Source organism: Argiope bruennichi, chromosome 8 (genome assembly GCF_947563725.1).
Source record: "Argiope bruennichi chromosome 8, qqArgBrue1.1, whole genome shotgun sequence".
Taxonomy (NCBI): Eukaryota; Metazoa; Arthropoda; class Arachnida; order Araneae; family Araneidae; genus Argiope; species Argiope bruennichi.
In genome coordinates this window covers 92750840-92774222 of record NC_079158.1, presented here as the reverse complement: position 1 = coordinate 92774222, position 23383 = coordinate 92750840, and the positions used below count along the sequence as shown (strand labels likewise).

Sequence of the window (23383 nt, the reverse complement as noted above, 5' to 3'; positions counted from 1 at the left end):
TATTTAAATTTGCATCTTCCGGGTTTACTTGGCGCATTTTGTATTGTTCCACAACGCCAAGATGATGGATTTATAAGATGATATTTAGATTATCCAATATTACCAACTATGTTCTTCCAGTAGTTAAGTTGGCGACGGTTTACAATTCTTGGCGGTTTATGTGAAGGCAGTAAAAATAAACAAGTTTAAAGCCTAAACTATCCTAATAAAGAACTTTCCTTGAAGTTGTTTATTCAAGTCAACTTTTTTTTCCAATTGAAGAAAGTCAAATAAAGGTTGACTTTTTTTCCCCAGCAAACATCATCTGTCTCTTACATCACTATTTACTTGTCCAATTATAAGGTTCAGCTCTGGCACAAGAAGCACATGATATTTCTATGATAATCAAAATAAACTTTAAAGATTTTTTTGGTTCGCAAAAAAAATATCCTATGTTCATGATTTCAGTCATGATATATATGATATATTCTCCTCTCATTCAATGTATGATGTATTGTGCATGAACATGTGTTGATACATGTTCTTTTTTTAATGTGATTCATTTGTTTGGGGTAGATATTAATGATTAAAGATTTAAATATTTCACAATTTAACAGTACTCACTGTCAAAAAGTAGTAATAATAGAGAAAAATTGCTTTCATACTTGAAAGCAATAACGTATAAGTGGCATCGATTACAAAATTTCGGAAATTGAATATGAAATTTGCTGATTTAATATATTAAGAATGGAATATGAATGTACATAACATTCATGTTATTAAGAGTATAAGAATGCACATAATATTCATATTATTAAAAATATTGGAAAGTACATGACATTCATATTATTAAGAATATAAGAATGTATATAACTTAATATAAGAATGTACATACCATTCATATATTAAGAATTAAGTGATTGGCTAATTTATTAATTCATCAAAAATATATTTAATCGTCAAAAATCTATTGATTTTTCTATCAATTATGCAAGGTTAATAAAAAATTTGTTTATTTCATGAATTATAATAGCTGCAAAATATTGCAGATTAATATAACATGCAACTTATTAGTGTTTTTTTATCAGTTCCATATCGAAAAGATAAACGGAAAAATAATGATTTAGAACAAAAATTGCAGTGATCTTTTTTCTTTACTTTGAAATAACTGATTTTAAAATTGGAATTAAATAGCGCAATACCGTTTATTATGATCAATTAAATCAGACTTCGTTTTAATGAGGCTTATTTTAGATTTCTCTAAGAGAAGAAACAAACCCACAATTTATACAGCGGATATTTTGATCCCATTTACTTCGAATAAGAGAAGGATGGAAAAATAATTTTAAAAAAAATCGTTCGTTACAAAGTGCTCCTACTTTTTCTCCAGCTTGTTACAAAACTTTTGAAATGCAAAACACTTGGACGAATAATTAGGATTTATTTAATGATTGAACTAATTGCAGTGCTCGCTCATGCTTATTTGCAAATAGGAATAACAGAATTCCATACTATCGAATGTTTCATATTTAATGATAACTATTTTATTGAGGTATTGGGAAAGGCCGGTTAAAAATACTTATTACCGAGATTTCAGAGAAAAAATTGCAGAATTTTACTCAGTAACATGCTCTAACCAATTCGAGTCGTAATAATGCAAGAAAATAATTCGGGTATTTTTTACTAGTTCCTATTTAATTTATTTGAAGTTTTTATTGCAATTAGAAGCTTTTCGTTGCATTTATTATTATTTAGACACTATATAGTAACTAAAATTTGAATAGGGCAAATTACCAGAAAATAAGTAGGTTTTGGTAGAAATTAATACATGGGTAATTTTGTGCAGTATTATAACATGTATAATTATAGTATAAATATTGTATTACAATTATCTATTAGTTCAATAATTAATTCATAAATGTATTAATTATTGAACTAATAGATAATTGTAAAAAGTTACAAACACAAATTGTTTAATTTTAGAAGGTATTTTTGTTTCGATTTTATCATAATTTCAATTTAATGTGGTAAATTAGTTATTGTTTAAAGAAATTATTTTAAGTTTAATGACTCGTGTTGCTTTTGATGACGTAAAAATTGTTTTCGTGCTTACAATGAATGCATTCCAATAAGATTTGCTGTTGATACTTTAAATATAATTCAAATAGGATAAATTAATTTTTGAAATGCATTAAAAATAAATTCAGCCTAAAGGAAATCTACTGATACTTTTGATAGTTATATATGGATCAATCAGAGAAATCAATGATGAGTTTTCAATTAAATATGTATGAAACTTTCTATTCACCTCGTAAAATCATAATAAATTGCCTATTAGCTGTACTAATAGAAACTTTATAATTAGTGTGATAGATATCAGGCTAGAGTTTTAGAAATAAACTCGTTTTATCTCTGCATTTATTTTCCGAAGTAGTTCCCTGCAGCGGGATATTTGAAAGTTCTTGAAAACAGTATGCAGATTTCCTTATCATCATTGCAGAATAATGATTGTATAATTAATTTCTTCCATTGCTAATAGCTATACTCAGCCTTTTAAGATAATATTTTTGTATGAGGCTGTTTTAATGTTTTAATGAGGCTGTTTTCAACGTATATCTGTAGATGTATTACTGTCATGCTGTTTTCTGCATGCCGATATGAGTAGAAGTTAATAGTACATATGGCTACATCTTAATTTATGTTTGCATATTTAGGAATATGTTTCGTTTCGGAGTAATCTATTTTAACGGGGTTCTATTCAGCAAAATTAGTTTAGCATCCAGTAAATATCAGGTGGAACTTATAAAGCTTTAAATTTTCTACTCTATTATTCGTAAAGCATTCTATTTAACGGTTTAATTAATTGTTAAAAATAATTATTTTCAAAAAGCGAAACTTAAAATTGCATTTCCTCTTTTTTTTTTTTTTTTTTTTTAATAAAGTAAACATATATATTTTGTGGTTAAAGGTAAATATTTTTGCTGAAACATTTATAACTTTAACTTTTGCTGAAAATTCTATGCAGCACTTAATTTGTAAATATATGAATGCTATCTAACCGTCAATACCTGCTAAATAACTAGAGAAAAATAGAATAAAAATTTAAATGCAAAACATTAAAGCAGAAATCCTTATAAAATGGGCTGTGCAATAAAATCGAAATGATTTATTAAAAAACACTCTTTATAAAATGCCTACCTTAAAATAAAACCAATTTACAATACTAATTTTATTTCAAAAACAACTGAAATTGTGCAAAACTTCTGATTTTATTGTAGTTAATAATGAAATGATTTTACACATTCTTTTTGTTGATGTGTTTTTGGTTAAAAACAAATGCTTTTTGAGAAATAAGAGGCAACAAAAATATTTGTTTTTCTTATTTGTTTAAGCAAATGTATTTTGTAAGCATCATTGAATTTAAATTAAAATAAATGTTCTATTAATAGTATTATGATTCATAAAGTTGAAAATTCCTTTAAATTATTTCATTAAAAGTTTGGAAACAACATGTTTGCGTTCAAAAGCAATTCTTTTATTCTAAGCTGTAGAAATCATACTGATAATAAGAAATTAATTGTTTTTTTAAATGTGAGATTGTGATATATTTTAATTTATTAGATAATGGTAACTACAGCGAATATGTTAAGTTTAATTTTTCCCCATATAAAATGTAGGCGGATGGGATTACTTTTTTTTGTTTGTTTGCTAAGGACACATTTTGCGACATAATATTTACAAAATAACTGCAATAAATTTTATCTTCCTTTTCGTAGTTAAGGACTGAATTGCATTTCAAAGTTTGTATTTAATGTAGCTATTATTTTAATAAAGTTGCAGAACACTTTAAGACTAATTAATTTTATTGCATTCTATTCAAAGTAAATTCAGTGCTACTCGATGTAGAAACTATATAGGCATTGAATTTTTAAATTTTTGAAATTAATTAACTTATTCTAATTGCATTTTTAGTACTATTACATCGGAAAAATGTAATGATTTGAAAAGTTACCGAATTATAATTACTTATCATTTTCAAAAGTGAAGAGATAAAGAATTTATCAAAACCTCCATAAGAATTTCGCCACAATTGAGAATCTGGGCGGAAAACATTCACAATTTTTTATCATTCACTTTTTTATAACATATTTTACATTACTCTTTAATATTTTGAAGTAATGAATATCTTGTCGCATTGATGAGCAAAAAAAATTAACTTTTGAAAATAAACTAATTTAGAATAAAGTACAATAATTCAAAGAAGAAAATATTTTTTTCCATGTAATCATTAAATTAATTTAATCCATTGGTAAAATTATTTTAATTTCATTCCCTTACATATTCATTTCTTAAGTAATAGTTGCAGTATGTGGTACTGAGGAAATAGTGAATTTTATGTATATAAATTGAAAGCACTATGACCTTAAGAATTTATTACATTGGTTGATATTTTTTTTATTATTCAATATTTAATGTTTATCAATAAATATCAAATATCTATATATGCAGAATGTGAGACATTTTCTCACTTAAATCTAAATTTGCGTTTAACTTTACAGTAATTTTAACAAAAATTTTTTGCTAATTCCGAATCCTACATCTAATTTATAAGCATTAATTTCCAGACAGTGAAAACTATTCAGTTTTCTCAAAATCATTCTAAAATGACATCTTCTTTAGAGATACATTCCTTTATAAGAAGTAATCAATATAAATAACAAACAAGAACGTTTCTTGTAAATCTTTCAATAGTAAAAATAACAAAATTTTAGAGAATAGTATAAAAGTAACATTTTTTTACGGTTAAAAACCCACGTTTATTTGAATGAATATGGTATACTATCATTGGTTTTAAAAAATTATAGTTTATTTATTTTTAACTATAATGATTTCAATCTTGTAATCGGCCTCCTGTAATTTTACATTGATAGCAATAATAAGTTATTTAGTTAAAATAAATTAAACTATAATTTTTCGATAAATATAAAATAATGTATATATGATGTTGGCTTAGTTGTTCCATAATTACAAAAATTTTTTTCACCTGATTTTTTTTTCCAAGTCTGCAATCATTCAATTTTGTTGCATTTATTTTCAATCATTTTCAGATGGGCTATAGTTGGGAAATTTTACACTCACTCACTCACTCACTCACTCACTCACTCACTCACTCACTCACTCACTCACTCACTCACTCACTCACTCACTCACTCACTCACTCACTCACTCACTCACTCACTCACTCACTCACTCACTCACTCACTCACTCACTCACTCACTCACTCACTCACTCACTCACTCACTCACTCACTCACTCACTCACTCACTCACTCACTCACTCACTCACTCACTCACTCACTCACTCACTCACTCACTCACTCACTCACTCACTCACTCACTCACTCACTCACTCACTCACTCACTCACTCACTCACTCACTCACTCACTCACTCACTCACTCACTCACTCACTCACTCACTCACTCACTCACTCACTCACTCACTCACTCACTCACTCACTCACTCACTCACTCACTCACTCACTCACTCACTCACTCACTCACTCACTCACTCACTCACTCACTCACTCACTCACTCACTCACTCACTCACTCACTCACTCACTCACTCACTCACTCACTCACTCACTCACTCACTCACTCACTCACTCACTCACTCACTCACTCACTCACTCACTCACTCACTCACTCACTCACTCACTCACTCACTCACTCACTCACTCACTCACTCACTCACTCACTCACTCACTCACTCACTCACTCACTCACTCACTCACTCACTCACTCACTCACTCACTCACTCACTCACTCACTCACTCACTCACTCACTCACTCACTCACTCACTCACTCACTCACTCACTCACTCACTCACTCACTCACTCACTCACTCACTCACTCACTCACTCACTCACTCACTCACTCACTCACTCACTCACTCACTCACTCACTCACTCACTCACTCACTCACTCACTCACTCACTCACTCACTCACTCACTCACTCACTCACTCACTCACTCACTCACTCACTCACTCACTCACTCACTCACTCACTCACTCACTCACTCACTCACTCACTCACTCACTCACTCACTCACTCACTCACTCACTCACTCACTCACTCACTCACTCACTCACTCACTCACTCACTCACTCACTCACTCACTCACTCACTCACTCACTCACTCACTCACTCACTCACTCACTCACTCACTCACTCACTCACTCACTCACTCACTCACTCACTCACTCACTCACTCACTCACTCACTCACTCACTCACTCACTCACTCACTCACTCACTCACTCACTCACTCACTCACTCACTCACTCACTCACTCACTCACTCACTCACTCACTCACTCACTCACTCACTCACTCACTCACTCACTCACTCACTCACTCACTCACTCACTCACTCACTCACTCACTCACTCACTCACTCACTCACTCACTCACTCACTCACTCACTCACTCACTCACTCACTCACTCACTCACTCACTCACTCACTCACTCACTCACTCACTCACTCACTCACTCACTCACTCACTCACTCACTCACTCACTCACTCACTCACTCACTCACTCACTCACTCACTCACTCACTCACTCACTCACTCACTCACTCACTCACTCACTCACTCACTCACTCACTCACTCACTCACTCACTCACTCACTCACTCACTCACTCACTCACTCACTCACTCACTCACTCACTCACTCACTCACTCACTCACTCACTCACTCACTCACTCACTCACTCACTCACTCACTCACTCACTCACTCACTCACTCACTCACTCACTCACTCACTCACTCACTCACTCACTCACTCACTCACTCACTCACTCACTCACTCACTCACTCACTCACTCACTCACTCACTCACTCACTCACTCACTCACTCACTCACTCACTCACTCACTCACTCACTCACTCACTCACTCACTCACTCACTCACTCACTCACTCACTCACTCACTCACTCACTCACTCACTCACTCACTCACTCACTCACTCACTCACTCACTCACTCACTCACTCACTCACTCACTCACTCACTCACTCACTCACTCACTCACTCACTCACTCACTCACTCACTCACTCACTCACTCACTCACTCACTCACTCACTCACTCACTCACTCACTCACTCACTCACTCACTCACTCACTCACTCACTCACTCACTCACTCACTCACTCACTCACTCACTCACTCACTCACTCACTCACTCACTCACTCACTCACTCACTCACTCACTCACTCACTCACTCACTCACTCACTCACTCACTCACTCACTCACTCACTCACTCACTCACTCACTCACTCACTCACTCACTCACTCACTCACTCACTCACTCACTCACTCACTCACTCACTCACTCACTCACTCACTCACTCACTCACTCACTCACTCACTCACTCACTCACTCACTCACTCACTCACTCACTCACACACACACACACACACACACACACACACACACACACACACACACACACACACACACACACACACACACACAATGTAGTAATATAAAGCTTTCGTATATATATATATATATATATGTAATCAGTGTGTGATTCGTATCTAAATATTTTCTCCAAAAAAACACTACTTTACATACACACACACACACACACACACACACACACACACACACACACACACACACACACACACACAATGTAGTAATATAAAGCTTTCGTATATATATATATATATATATGTAATCAGTGTGTGATTCGTATCTAAATATTTTCTCCAAAAAAACACTACTTTACATACACACACACACACTCCTTTTTGCAGTTTTTAGAATTTGCTTATTAATTAATTGATAATCAAAATCCATAATCCCCAAAAATATGGACACAAGTTTTGATTAATTAGAGAAAATTTCATTTTATCTGTCCACAGTATTTTAATAATGAATTATAGATTTAAATGCATAAATTAAGTTGCATTAAAAACGGCGACATTTTATTATACTAATAAAATAAAGTTAAAAATAATTTTTATTGAAATTATACATCAAAGCAAAATTTCAAACAATGAAATTATATTCTGTCATTTTTTGAAAGTGAATTGCATTAAAGTTATTTGTCTTTTTACATCCTTAAGAACAGTAAAACTGTGTCTGATCTAAAAATGTGAAATATGTTAAAAAATAAAATGTTAACCCAAAAAAATCTAAAAGGATACTGACTAATAATAGAAATGAAAATATACACTCTAAAGACTTAAAATAAATTCTACATTATTTTTTTAAGTAATTTCTCATTTAGTAATTTTAAAAAATGCGTATATACGCTGTGAATTCGAATATTTACATTTCCTGCTTTTTAATATGCTGAAAAAAAAACATAAAGAAACTGCAATTATTTATGCAACTTGAATACTTTAACACAGCTGAAGAACAATGTAGAATAAGAGACTCTAATGAATGTTTAATTGCTTCAGTTCTTCTACAAGCATAATTAGCAAACACTCATTCATCATTTTGCGATGAGAATTTTTCCTCATAACCGTATGCTTATGAATAATTTTTTTTGCAAAATGATGCATAAGCAGCTCTGTTAATAGTTATCAGAATGAAAAAGAATTCATTTTACAAAAGTTTTGCACATTTTTACTAAAAGAGATACCAGAGAAAACTCAGTTGTATTTTGGGCTTCAATCAAACTTAAATTCGACGTAAAATATTCATTCTGGTGTTAATAACAGTCATTGATCATTTTCTCTGGCGTAGTCTTAAAATTCAATTAGAGCAAAAATGAGATAGATAAGCTGTCACAAAACTTTGAAATGCTGCAAATGAAAACTGATGACACCCTCCCTGGGGAACTGAGAATGAGATATTCTTGATCTGCATTCTGAATTTGAAAGGGCATCAATATTTCTCACGATTCAACATTCATTTAAACGGCTAAATTATTTTTAAAAAGAATATTTTTAATGTAAGTAGTTTTTAAAAAATGGATTGTTTCAATTGTGAATGGATTCAGCAATTGAAGTCTAAGGTGCTTTCTAAAAATGAATTTAATATAAATTGTTTTAGAGTTATAAAATATTATATCCTAGTACGATTTGTCTTAATCATGGGGGTTTGATTTTAGATTTCGTGTTGAATAATTTCATTATCATCAAAATCATATATAAGTATCAATACAAACTTTTTAAATTATGATTGTTTTCCTTTATATAAATAAAAACATTTCCATATCATATTCTTTGTGCTACATACAATCACATAGTTTACATTTATATTGCATTCATACTTAAGACTGCAATGATTTCGATCTTCGGTGACATTCAACAATTTATAATCAATTTTTACCCTCAATCACCTATCTCTAACTACTAGAAATCCCATTTCCTGATATTGAAGCAACCACGATAATAATTTTTTCTCTTCTTTTTTCCTGATTTTCATTAACTTGTTTTAAATTGAATACTTTCATAATTATTCAGTAAAAATTAGCTTATTAAAAAAATGAATAAAACAGGGATTGAAAATGTTCTTAAAATGGAAGAAAACCATTCGTGTACTTTTTTTTCCAAGTTTATCGATGGACTTAGAAAAGTACAATCTTTACAATGAGAAAAATTTTTTAAGTAATCTTAGATTGATTTTGCAAAACTATGGAAATAAAGTTCTGTTACAAAAATAACACTATTTAGGTTACATATTTATAATTTTTGAAGTATTTTTTGAGTGTTAAAAACCCGCTTAATAAATTTATCGACTTATGAAAGAACTTTTTTTTATAATAATTCATTATTGAGTACGGTTTTTTGCATTCATACTTGAAGCAGATTTAATAACTTTGTAATATTTACTTTCACATAAAAATACTATTATCTACCTGCTGACATGGGAATTCACATGTAACAGTCCCACGCTATTTTCCTATTATATTTTAATTAACTGACTTTCTAAAAAACAAATTTGAATTTGATATTCCTTTTCTCAATATGTTATAAAATTTCAGTGATTATCATTTTGTTGTTTTGAAAAAAATATTTGCGTTTGGAAATGAAGCTTTGCATTTTTGATCCTTAGTTTTACTTGTTAAAAACTTTTGTTTTGTTTTGTTTTACTTTTGTTAGTTTAAAAAAGTTGAAGAGTTTTTAGATCACTCATTTAATTAATGAACTTTTCCACTTAATTTTTATGAAGTATATTGTATATGTAACTTTATTTAAATGTCAAATTATAATCAAAACAACTTATTTTATTAACATTTTAATACATTATTGTCATTTTAAAAAAAAATAAGATGAAAATAGGAGACAAAACGTTGATTTATAATTAAGTACATAAATATTTAAAAAAAAAGGTATCAGGATAGTATAGACACAAATGTAAGAATTTTTATAACTCTTCAAATTTGAAGTTCTTTTACCGGATGCTAAGTACATCAAAGTATTTTACTGAGTATATCAAAAATAATTACATTATGCATCCCTATTATTAAATTCCCATGAAAAGTTGATGTGTTCATAAATTTTAAAAGCTCGCTGAAATAAAAAAAATGCTTCTTAAAATTTGCTGAATTATTCTTATTAATATTATTTAAATTGAAGACGTTTCTCCACAACAAGGTATAAAAAGAATTTTCACAGACATGTACAAATCGTATGCAAATAAATTTGCATTGGGTGTTTTGTACACTTTCTTGTCTGCTTTTAGTTTTAACTCCATTAAAGATTTTTATACTCAATAAAATTCTGCTTAATACAATTTATAAATCATGATGACTTATTAAATTACCGTACTTCTGAATAAAGAATTTTCATCAGTATTTTAATTATATGCACAATGTGTTTAATAGCCAGACACATTAATTTTTTTTTTCATTTTCAATGCATTTTTGTGAGATATACATATATGTATGTCGTTTGGATTGAAAAACCGATGGAACTCTATTTTATTGCACAACATATAATTCACAGCAGAATGCAATATGAGGAAAATTTAAGATTCTGTTTCAAAAGATCATTGCATATTAATATTTGAATTCTGTGCATTCATTTTATTTTCAAAATTTTATTTCGGTTATATATATCTGATAAAATGCATGTACAAAATTTATTTTTCGTTGCGATTCATGCATATAAATTGAATACTTAGACTAGAAAAAAATTGCAACAAAATTTACATAAACATAGTCAAATGCATTTATTAATGCCACAGAGAATAACTACAATTAAAGAAAATTAGTATTACAGTAAGATATATTTCCTTTTAATTTTAAGAAATATAAAAGTCAGCTTAGTATAATACTATTCTCCGAATTAAATAAGTAAAAACACAAAAATTTTAATTGCTTTTTAATTTAAATTTTAATTAAAATCATAATATTCTTTCTATGTTAATTTATACACCCACCATCCACAAAATACCAGATTTTAGAATTTGAGAATAGTAAGGCTGACAGTCTATAAGGTAGAATATTTTAAACAATTTTTGCACGTTGCTATTTCAAGAATTGTGCCAATGTGCTCAATCGCAGTATGAGGGGAGAGGGCTAAGAAATCTTTTGATATAATCTTTTGACTGGGCGGTAGAAATAAAATGTCAACAGTTTATGGCGCTTTTTCAAATGAGATACCGTGAAGGAATGAAAAATTAGGCCATGCCCTGGATACTATCCTTATTTTGCGATTCAATGTATCCTCATTTTAACAGCAAAATATATTTAGTAGCAAATATTTAGTAAATATAACTCTCTCTCTCTCTCTCTCTCTATATATATATATATATATATATATATATATGCATCGCTTGAACATGCTCATATGCTGCCAAAATTACGACATTCGTATAATATAGAAACAATTTATAATCGAGTGCTTTTAAGAAATATTGATTTAGGATTTCTAATAGAAATTAAAGACATTCACAATTAATGATATTTTAACAGCTGATCTCATATAATATGGGATAAATTGCGTAAGGGATATTCCTGAATTCTCATGAGAAAGAGATAAGCATTCCCTGGTCCATATTCTCATGAGAAGGAGATAAGCAAGGGTGATTAATTTGTTAATCGTTTTCTTAGGTTCACATGTAATTTGTAATTAAATCATTTTACTTATTCAAATTTTAAAGAAAATGTACATTTAAATTTTAAATAATTTTAGGGCATGATTTGTTTCTAAACCAAAAAATATTTCAATGATGGAAATGAATTCTTAAGGCCTCTTCACTATTTTTATTAATTATATAATAATTTGTCATCTTTTAGTTTTAAACCTTAAATAGCAAATGCGGTAAAATCAAATATATATTTACTACATGTATTTAGACGAAGAAACGGAGGTTCCCTTCCCCACTTTGTTTCGATTTATTGAAAATTAGAAAGAAACTTTTCTTTTCATTGTGATCCTGTTTTCTGTCATCCCTCCTTACTAGTTGTACACGGCATGATTTATTGGAACAGAACAGTAAAACTATCTAAAGAGAGATTAAATTTATTGCAGATTATTTAGAGAATATGAGTAATATAATATTATATAAAATTTGCACGAGCTCGAAAACAGGGAAAAAATCTATCGATGTAAAATCATATTATGTACTACTCCTTTGAAATCAGAGCTCCAGAAAATAGACTGAACTCCAACATACATCAATCACTGGATGCATAATTTCCAATACACACGAAAAATATCCAACATTCAGTATTAAAACTGTGTTATTTGTAAATAATAGTAGCAATTAATTAATTATAAATTTATCATTCTCTTTTTAAATTTGGATTATAACATACCGTAATATATATTCTGCAGAAGCTAACATTTATTGTTTGCCCATAGGATTGGTTTTTTTGAAATTTCAAAAACAAAGACAAGAATGCGAAAATAATATCCATTACTTAGTATTGCAGTAAAATATGTGAAATATATATATATATATATATATATATATATATATATATATATATATATATATATATATATATATATATATATATTCGATTTCGATTCGAGAGCATTACAATTTGAAGCCTAATTCTTAAAATAAATATTTATGATAAAAAATATCAACGCATGTCTTGAATCGTATAATTGTTCACAAGAAGGTAAAATAAAATCCAAATTTAGGAATAAAAATGCACAAATAAGAAACAGATACCATTATCTTCCACTTGCAAGTTTTTGAAAAAAGATGCATAATTTTAGAAAAAAGAAAGTTTTAATAGAATAATAATAATGGAAGAATTTTTGAAAATATTTCTTATTTTTGTAAATGCTGAAATTTACGAGATGCAAATTTTAATATCCAAGTCCATACATTTTTTCCTGCTCATTTCAATAACATTAATTTTCATAATCTGAGCTACGAAATCGTTTTAAAAATCCAAATGTAAAAACTTTGATGCATTATCATTATATGCGAAAATATTTCGATGCACATTTCCAAATTTCCAAAATGCTCATCATCTTCATTTATTTAAGACATTTACGAGAAGAAGGAATTTAATTGTAATGCATTAACACACCTTTTTTTTTATATTCATTTAAATGTCTAATTATTATATATTTCTACGGAAGAATGATATATAAATAATGATTGAATGAAGTATACTTTTTTATTTTCTTTATTTTTGACTATGAGACGCTCTTCAAACGAGGCGAATGATTTTCTCTGGAAAAAACACACCAGGAAGAAAATATTAAGGAATTTTAATAAGGAATTTAAAAATATATTTCGTTAAAAGAAAACTAAGGAATTTTAAAATATTTTTCGTTTTTACTAAATACCTTTCAAAAACGGTTTAAAAATAAAATCGATATATCACAATTTAAAAAGCATTTCAGTTTCTATAATTCACAGAATGATTTATGAAAATTAAATTCAAGTTATATATATATATATATATATATATATATATATATATATATATATATATATATATATATATATATATATATTCTTTTACTAAAATTTCTAAGCCATCGCAGTTGGATTTGTATATATATATATATATATATATATATATATATATATATATATATATATATATATATATATATATATATATATATATATATATATATATATATCAAGGTTTGAAATAATTCAGTACATTTACTTTTGAATAATAACAAACAAGAATTTTAGATAAACTCCATATTTTTTTTATTTGGATGATACCTTTTTTTATCGGATAATTTTTTTTCGTTTTGACGCAACTTATATTATTGAAGTAAGAAAAAAAAATTACCTTGGTTCAAAAGATGGATCAAAGGGATGCCTGTCTTTGGCCCATGATAACGCCAAAGGTTTTTCACCAATTGCTCTGCAGGTGAGCGTTGCACTTTGACCTCTGGTAAGAGTAATTGCTTTAAATTTGTCCTTGAAATGAGCAGCAACTGAAAGGAGGAAAAGAAATTCTATAATTTCATAGAATAAAACGTGTATTCACAAAATGTTTTTGACCCTTTTGAAGGATAATCTATGTATTCTATTTTGAAGGATAATCTATAAATTCTATTTCGAAAATATTTCATTGACAAGTTTCATTCACAAAATTGCAGAGACAATCATAAATTTATTACAGCTTTGCTCCTTAAAGAAATGCGTATCGTGTTTCTACAGATTTTGTGCCTTTAGCTTTAGTTTTTTTTTAACAGCAGCGACTCTGAATCAGCATCTTTAAAATCTTAAAATTTATTATCAAAATATTTTTACATTACTTTACCGAGTTTATTTCTTTTGATCTTCAGAATTGGTTTTTGCATAGATGGATTAGAAACATAATTAATATAAAATCATAATTATTAAAAAATATATAATTAAGTGTATAATATATTAAATACATAATTATTTCTATTTTTTACGCTATTTTGATTTAATGCCACTCCAAGAGGGCGCATTTCATTTTTAAGGAAGAATATCATATTTAAATGATCTTTGCTAATGTGAGTTGTCTCAAAATGTCATATATATTAAATCACTTTTGCCCACCTTTTCCTTTCAGGAAATGATTTAATACTTAACATTATTTTGAAATCTGCTTAAAATCATTACCCATTTGTGATAATTCGTTTATCTTATCATTTCAAACATTTACTTTCCTTAATAAATTTCTTTCATTTCAGCCTTAAAGCAGCGTTCAAACCTGAATGCTTATTAAGAATTCGGCAATTTAATTTGAAGCTGTATTTCAATTTCCGTTTTATATTTCTAATACGAACTGAATTTTGTCCATATGCTATCAGTAAATCGTAATAGAATTTCCATAATTCTTCAGGTTCGTTCATGAAAATTTCTAAAAGTAATTTTGCAGCAAAGCAATTTCCTTCTTAGGATGATAACGGAAGGATTTTTTTTTTCTACACTGCTGTTGAAGTATTTTGTCAGCGCAGGGCAGGGCAATATCTCATTCAACACATATGGTGGTATCTAACGGAAATCGATAAAAGAATTGTGTAAAAATAATTTGCTAGTTGCGCAAAATGGAGCTGGATGTTAAGAAAAAGTTTTACCTTCAGCGGTTATCGGATAACATTTTTTTTTCAACCTTTTGTATGTTGCAGCAGACGCTGAGTATATCCTCTTGCTGAGATTATATTTTTCACAAACTTTCGGTCGATTGTTAGAGAAAGATTGAACTTTAACAGTGTTGTTGTGAAAATGTAAAATATTTTTAATATATCCTTTCGGGAGAAAATTTTAATGATGTTGGGATTTTTTGAGAGAACTTTTGCTTTACGTCTAAGATTCATGGAATCGATACTTCTTGAAGCAGAAATGTACACAAGTTTTTAGTATTAAAAACACACTTTATTTTTTTTGTATTAAAACACAAACATCCTTTCCATTTTTTATAAATTTAATGCAGCTGGTTAGCGGTATGTTAAAGATTTATAAGAAACCTTGAAATTATTTTGAAATTTCGCTTTATATTTTTGCTTGTACTTACTTTTTGTTCGGCGAAAATAGACGAAAGTCTTATAGCTATTACTTCCTCTTCCCATAAAAAAAATATATATAAACTGAATTATTGGTGGATGTACCGATAAGTTATGATCTAGTGCAAAATTGAGAAGCCCTCAATCAAAATCAATGTTCCATGACTATTGTCATTTGTTTTGATACATCTGCCAATTTCTAATTAGCTAATTATTAGGAATTACAATTACTTATATAATTTCATCCCTGATCAAAATAAATTTTTTATTTCACTTGAATTCCAACCCATTGTAAAAGTAAGGTTAAAAAAGAATTTTGAAACGATTGTTCTTTTTCTGTATCAAAAGAAAAACGAAATGTTTCAGAAAGGTGTAATTGCCTTAGCAGAAAAAAAAATTAAATCAAAATAATGATTATATCACGAATTTGAAAATATGTTTTCGAAATTAATTGTTAAGGTGAATCTTATGTTAATGCTGATTCTTTGAAACAACAACACTGTATACGTAAAAACTGAACATATTCTTTTTAGCAGAAGATATACCATGCTTTAATAGCTCACATGGGTGAAATTAAAAATAAATCTACATTATTCTGAATTCAAAAAAAGGAAAATCCATTAAACAACTTTTAAGCATCATGAAACAGTTTCTTATGGAAAAGAATAAGGGAGCAAAGCTTTGCAGGCAAGTAATTTTACTTATAATTTTCAAACGCATTAATGAAATTATTGAACTCAATCTCTACCAGACTGAAAATTAAAATTGGGAATACAATTTTTTTATTTATTTCAGTTTTTATATTAAATATTGTGTTCCTTATTTATTATATTTTGCTAATATTATTAAGGAGGAAATTGAATTCATCAACGGCTATTATTATTATAGATAGGATGTTTTTAATCTACATATATAACTGTTTATTATAGCTGCCTTTCAGGATGATAATTTACTATCCTTTCATGTTGGTTTAAATAATGACGAACTGCATTTAAAATAAAGTTGAAATTCTTTTAATCGAAAAATTGGAATGAAATGGCCAACAATAATCATGATTCACTAGTTAATTTCAAAGCATATAAAGACACTTCTCAACGGAAAATTGCATCGACATGTAGATATTTTATGTTGTTTAAATATACTGATATGGACAATTAAATAATGCAATGGAATGGACTATTGAAAAAAATCGAATTCTAAATTTTAATAAAGTTTCTTTGTGATGCTTGTCACATTTAGTAAAATATTTGTTATTTTAATATTATGGGGAAACAATCTCTTTGTTGGTACTAAAATTGACCAAAGTATGTGAAATTCTGAATTTTTTTCGTATTTTTTTATCTTTTTCTAGGAGATTATTGAAATTTTTTTAAAATAATAACATTCGAAGTTATATACTTCTGTCAGTTTTCGTAGCAAACAATTGTAACTTTTTTTTGTTTAAATATACAGTAGAATATTTTAAATATTTGCTTAAATTATATTATATTTAAATACACACATACACATTATACATAGGAGAAAAAGAATAACTTAATTTACTGGATCTGCTAGAAAATCTAAATATATTACATAAAATAAAAGAATCAAGTGTAGGCTCTCATCCAATAATATATATATATATTTTTCTGTTTATTGCATTCCTTATTTTTAGCATATATTTTTATTATCTTGCTTTCACATTCTGTTGAAGAAAATACTTTTATTTATAAGCAAAATATGCCAGTAAGGCCAATATTCTTTCTTTAGAGTTATTATTTATATGAATTTTATAATCGAAAATATTTAAATCATTAAGCATGGTGCATACCTTTAGTATTTTTGAATAATGAAATTCATTTTTGTTCTGATGTGTAAAATTCAAATTTATTTAAGGAGTTTCAAATTTATTTTAGAGTAAATCATTTTACTGCACTTGAATGCTTTCTTTGATATTAACTTAAAGATTTTCTAACTCAAAGGTTTCCCCAGATACAAAATAACTCGCTGCATATTTGGAAAATAGAGAGCTTATTGCATTTTCATATGTATATTAAATATATCTATATCTAAATTCTTATTAATATATAATGAACTTAGTGAATAGTAGTAAGAATTTCATAAATTAGGTACATTATTCTGTACATTATTTCATAAATTCGGTTAGCCCTATTCAAATTCAAATTTCAACATTTCCATCAAACTTTTCCGAGGAAAAGCGGTGCTCATTGATTTAATTCAAAGACAGCAGAATTTAATGGACTCTCATAACCGACTTATATTATCAGATTACGAATTCATTGAATAAATTCTTATCACGGTGAATGGGAATTTTATGGTTGAGCAAATCGAGTTCATAATAGATTAATGAATTTGAATATTTAGGTTAATCCTTGTTTCAGAATAACTTCATAGTTACTAGGAATTCAATTCAAGAATATCGTTAATACATTTGCAATGACAGAAAATTGAAAATTCAGACAGAGAAAGATGCGACAAATGTATTGTAAAGGAAAGATTTCAGATCCGTTCGTGAGGCGTACGGTGAATAAATTCCAGCTTGCTCAATAACGAGTAAGGGTGTTTTATTCTGTTTGAAAAAAGAAATACACAGAGTCAAAAATAAAGACGAAGTGTACAAATAACAGTAACACACAAACAGAAAATCGGTAATAAGCAACTATAATGCCACAACGTTCTCAAATAGAATTCACTGGAAAGAATTAGCTGAATCACTCGATTGTGCTCAACAAATCGCTTGAGCTGAACTCAACTGACTCGCTCGCATCAGTGATTCTACTTTTATAACTTGGTTAGAGAGGCATTGAATTTGAAAAAGGAATCTGTTCCTAATAGTACTATTACTAATTTTCCCGAATATTCTTTTTCCATTTTTGTTGTTAAATTTTTCTCTATGATGCTATGATTTTGTCGTTCGGGGAGATCGTTGTGCCAGTACCCATTCAGCATCCGTTATAGCTATTTTTAAAAATATCTCTCTTATCATGGAAATTACTTTTGAGAAACAGTAATTTGTAATACTATTATAGTCAATAAAAAAATCATTTATTTTGATAAAACAACTCATCACCATTAAAAAAATACCGCTTCATTTGGTCTCAAACAATATAATAATCCTGTGAAGTGTTAATTTCCAAAATGATAGATAAAAGGATTACATGTTGAAGCGGCGATTTTCACTAAATAATAAACATTAGAAAAATTATAAAATATTTCAGAAAATTCATCAAAAAACCTTTTGTAGTTTAGCAAGTGTCTTACAGTGTGCTTTGAACCAGATACTATAATAGTGATGCTTATATTTTTAATGTTGCACTGACAAAAGCTCGAAGGGCTTGTCTTATATTTCATAGTCAATAAGAAATTTCAGTTTTGCTAGAGTCATAAGCATGTCATCATTGTAAAAAGCATTTTTTTGCACTCACCAGTAGCATAAACTCAGCCAAAGTTAAGTTCGTAAGATGTTTGTTAGAAAGAATTAATTTTGAAGCGATACCCTCAATGAGTTTAGTTGTATTAGTCAATACTGCTTCAAACTCGTGAAAAATTTAATGTTTTGTAAGTGCTAAATTAGGTTCTTTTTTCTTGGAATTTTGAAATGAAAAATGCTTGTGAATAGAACATTGGTTAAAATATATATTTTTTTGATATTATTAATAATAATACAGTTGAATGAATTATTTAATTACAAATGTGAATTTTCATATATTATAAGAATTTAAATTTACACAAATTTTTTATAAAACTATGAAATATTTTCAGTTTTTGGTATTGTATAAACTAAATTAATTATCCTATAAAAATCCGAAGATTTTGAAAATTACTTTAAGTTACTTTTCTCAACAATTTTTTCTCAATCGATAATCTACTATAACAGCTAATTTATGAAACAAATATTATATAGCTATAATTCATGGCTTATGGAACAGGACACTTGCAGTTGATAGAAATTTTATAGCAGATATGCATTTAAATAATTTTGCAAAACATAATTTTTTTTAAAGTGAACTAATTTATAATGCATATGTATTAAGGTATCAAGAAATTACTGCATGAATTCAGGAGAGGGTGATTCCTTACTCTCATAAGACGAAGAATAACCAAAGAATCATACTTTTTTAACACCATTTTAAATTAATAATTTTTCAAATGAAGTTTTCTGGGAAATTTTGAGATGTAGGAATATATTTCATTGGAATTCTTCATCTTTAAGAATAGCATGCAATGTTTTTGGTAATCATTCTGTATTTTTAGATAGATGCAATAATTTGATATCTCATTCTTACGAAATTGCTCATAAATAAACTTTCACTTTTGTTTATCAAAAAGCTGATTACCTAGCGCTACTTAAAATGAAATTATTTTCAGGATTTTCACTTATCCAAAAAAGTTAGGATTTCAATAATTACCACAAAATATATATATAAAATTCATACTAACTTCAAAATTGGGAGAAAAAAATTGGGAATTTGACAAAAATAGATATTTGCAACACGAATTAAAATTATACTAGACCTGCCTTAGTATACTGGATTATTCGAATGGCAGAGCTACCGATACAAACTAAATCGGAAGGAATAAAATTTAAATGTCAAATCGTACAAATCTCAGTCTTATCTGACATTTATTTCATTAATGAAACAAAAATGCATTGGCATGGTACTTAAAACTCTTTTAGATATGCTGGTTCAATGTGGGTTTGCATTATTATCCATTTGATATATATTTTAATTCATTTTATTGAATATTTTCCTACTAAAAATATAATTTTTACTTTTTTATTGAATACAATATTTGTTATTTTTCCATTTAAAAACCATCACTTTACTCAATATAAGACAGATAAAAAATAAACCATAATTGATTCTTAAAGACTTAAAATCTTAAATCAATTTATATGTTAAATGCTTTGAAACCTGCATGAAAGTTACAGTTAATTCGTACTTTAAATAATAAATTTTGTAAATAATTTTTTTAAAGACTTGGTTTTCCAGAAGACATGCTTTTCTTTTTTTATAAATAATAAAGTTTTTAATATCTGCTCTTTTCAAGGTTTTCAAAAATAAATAGTTTTTGAAATTAATTTATGTTCCTTGTCTTGATTTAATAAACTTGTTAGATATTTACCAGAAAAAATCTGAGAAGGCTTTTAAAAAAGAAATGTATGTACTTTAAAGAAATTTTTAAAAAATCCAGATTGAAAGGAAACGAAAGGTATAATTTTCATTGGCGAATACTTCGTAACTATGGTAACGAGATCATACCACTCTTTGATCAATACTCATTGTAATCCATACCATACCTCCCGGCAAAGCTATCAAACATTTTGAGTTAGAGTAAGCAATCTCATTGTAATATTAACATAATTAGTTTAACCCTTGGGCTAATACACATAACTCTAACTCCTTATTTTCTAAAAAGAAATTGGGGTTCACATTATTTTTTGCTTTTTACCTTCCTTTGGTTGTTTCTATGCTATATTAACTATGCTAATTTCTTTGGACTGCTTTCTTTAAAATTTTAATGCGATTGCCTTTACGTTATTATTTCAACATATAAAAAAAACTAAGAAATTTGGAAAAAAAGAAAAACAGCAGATATTCGTGGTGTTTTTGAGAATAAACATTTTTTTTTATTATTATTTGATTTCTTTATTTAAATATTTTTCAACCGTTTCTTAATTTTAGAATGCATAAAAATCTTAAATATGTTTTCATGCGAAATTCGTATCGAAATCTTAATTATTTGTGGTACAAGGCACAGAAAAAATAATGTCCGTGATAAATTTAACAAAGCATGATTTTGTTCTGTAATATTTAAATTATGAACAGATATAAAAAGCAAATTTTACCTAAATAAATCATCATTTATAAAGCAATAAATCTGTTTATTTCTATTTTTTGGATTGGAAAAAAAAAGTGTTTTAAGCATATTTTTACATTAATTGTTGAATTTAAAAATTCTTAAAACATATCCTTGTTATAATGCTTGATGCATGGTTTCGATTTCTTTTTTTTATTTCTTCTGTACATTAGTAGAACATTTAAGGAAAACTTGCTTTACTATTTAATATTGTTTAATATATGTTATTAAGGTAATATGTATCTTTAAAACTCCAAATATTTTGAGCGGAATATACTTCCAAAATTTATCCGTTTCATATCAATAAATATTTTAATAAGCATTGCTTTCTCGTCTTTTTGCTGAACATTTTTTATGTCTATATGAATTCAGCATTTTTAATATATATATATACAAATTATTTATCGTCATTGAAAATTTTCTAAATTCTCTTGCAATAAAAATTTATAAGGAAATAAAGACGGGTATATAATTTTTTTAGGGTAAAGTCACTCACGTTTTACCATTTGTTTTCCTACAGATATTTGAAAATTATTTTAAAGATTATAAATACATTTGGAATTTGAAATAAACTTTTGAAGATCACATATATTATAGAAAGAAATTTCATGAAGCTTTAGAGACGTGATCTTATTTTATTAAGAATATTATTACATATTATAGAAAAAAAATCTTTCTCTGTTTGAAGAAAATGAAATTTTGGAATGAGTCCGTTGCATGATACCACCTTTAAAACTATCACTATCAATACACAATCAATATACCTGGTAAAAAAATTAGTTTCATTTTCATTAACATAGAAATTAAAACTTCTTTGACATATATTATGACTTATTATAAGGATCAACATGAGGTGAATCAAGGATTGGTATGAAAAGGGCAGATCATTCATCTGTATAGCAGAGTTGAATAGATTATTAATACGGCAATAAAAAGTTTCAGGATAAAAATATATGCATCGCAATCAGTTTTGGACAATTTGTGTATTTTTTTTTCTTTTCTGAAAAAATATATATAATGATGTTTAAATGCTGCTAAATTTAAAAGGAATGCCAATGTAATGTTAACGAACACTTCTTCTTCTTGCTTACAGCCGACCACCCAGTCACCACTGAACGAAACAGTATCGACAAGATTTGCTGTGGTCAACTGCTATTTTTAGCATAACTATTCCGTAACATCGGCTGATTCACCGAACTGACTTCACATCCCCAGCAACAAAGTGGTCAAACTCCGATTTTCTTTCCCATCTTCCTGTACACCTATCATCCTGTTAAACAAGAAGTATGCCACCAATTTAAGAACCCCCTCCCCCCCAAAAAAATCTTAATATTCATCAAGGTCAAGTTCACCAACAAAAGAAATAAAAACACTTTAAAACTTTAAAATAGTTTCTAAAAAAACTGAAAATTTTTATCATCGGGTTAACAAACGAATACTAATGTAACTAGATGGTCTAATAGTCTAATAACTAATGGGTTTAGTGCAACTAGAAAATTATTAAATCCTTTAAAATAGACATTTTAAGAAAGAAGAAATCTAAATCTTAGCTGACATTTTATTGTTCGAAATAGAAGCATACTAACAATGAGCGTTT

General features: G+C 28.2%; 1 protein-coding gene across 4 annotated transcripts in view; it reads right to left on the bottom strand.

The window, feature by feature from the left end:
• Positions 1-23383, bottom strand: part of LOC129981841 (cell adhesion molecule Dscam2-like) — a 430627-nt gene that overhangs the window by 131438 nt on the left and 275806 nt on the right. For all 4 annotated transcript variants that reach the window (XM_056092863.1, XM_056092864.1, XM_056092866.1 and 1 more), the window contains one exon: positions 14235-14382. In XM_056092863.1, coding sequence (XP_055948838.1) covers positions 14235-14382 — 148 coding nt within the window. The remainder of the gene's footprint in view (positions 1-14234; positions 14383-23383) is intronic.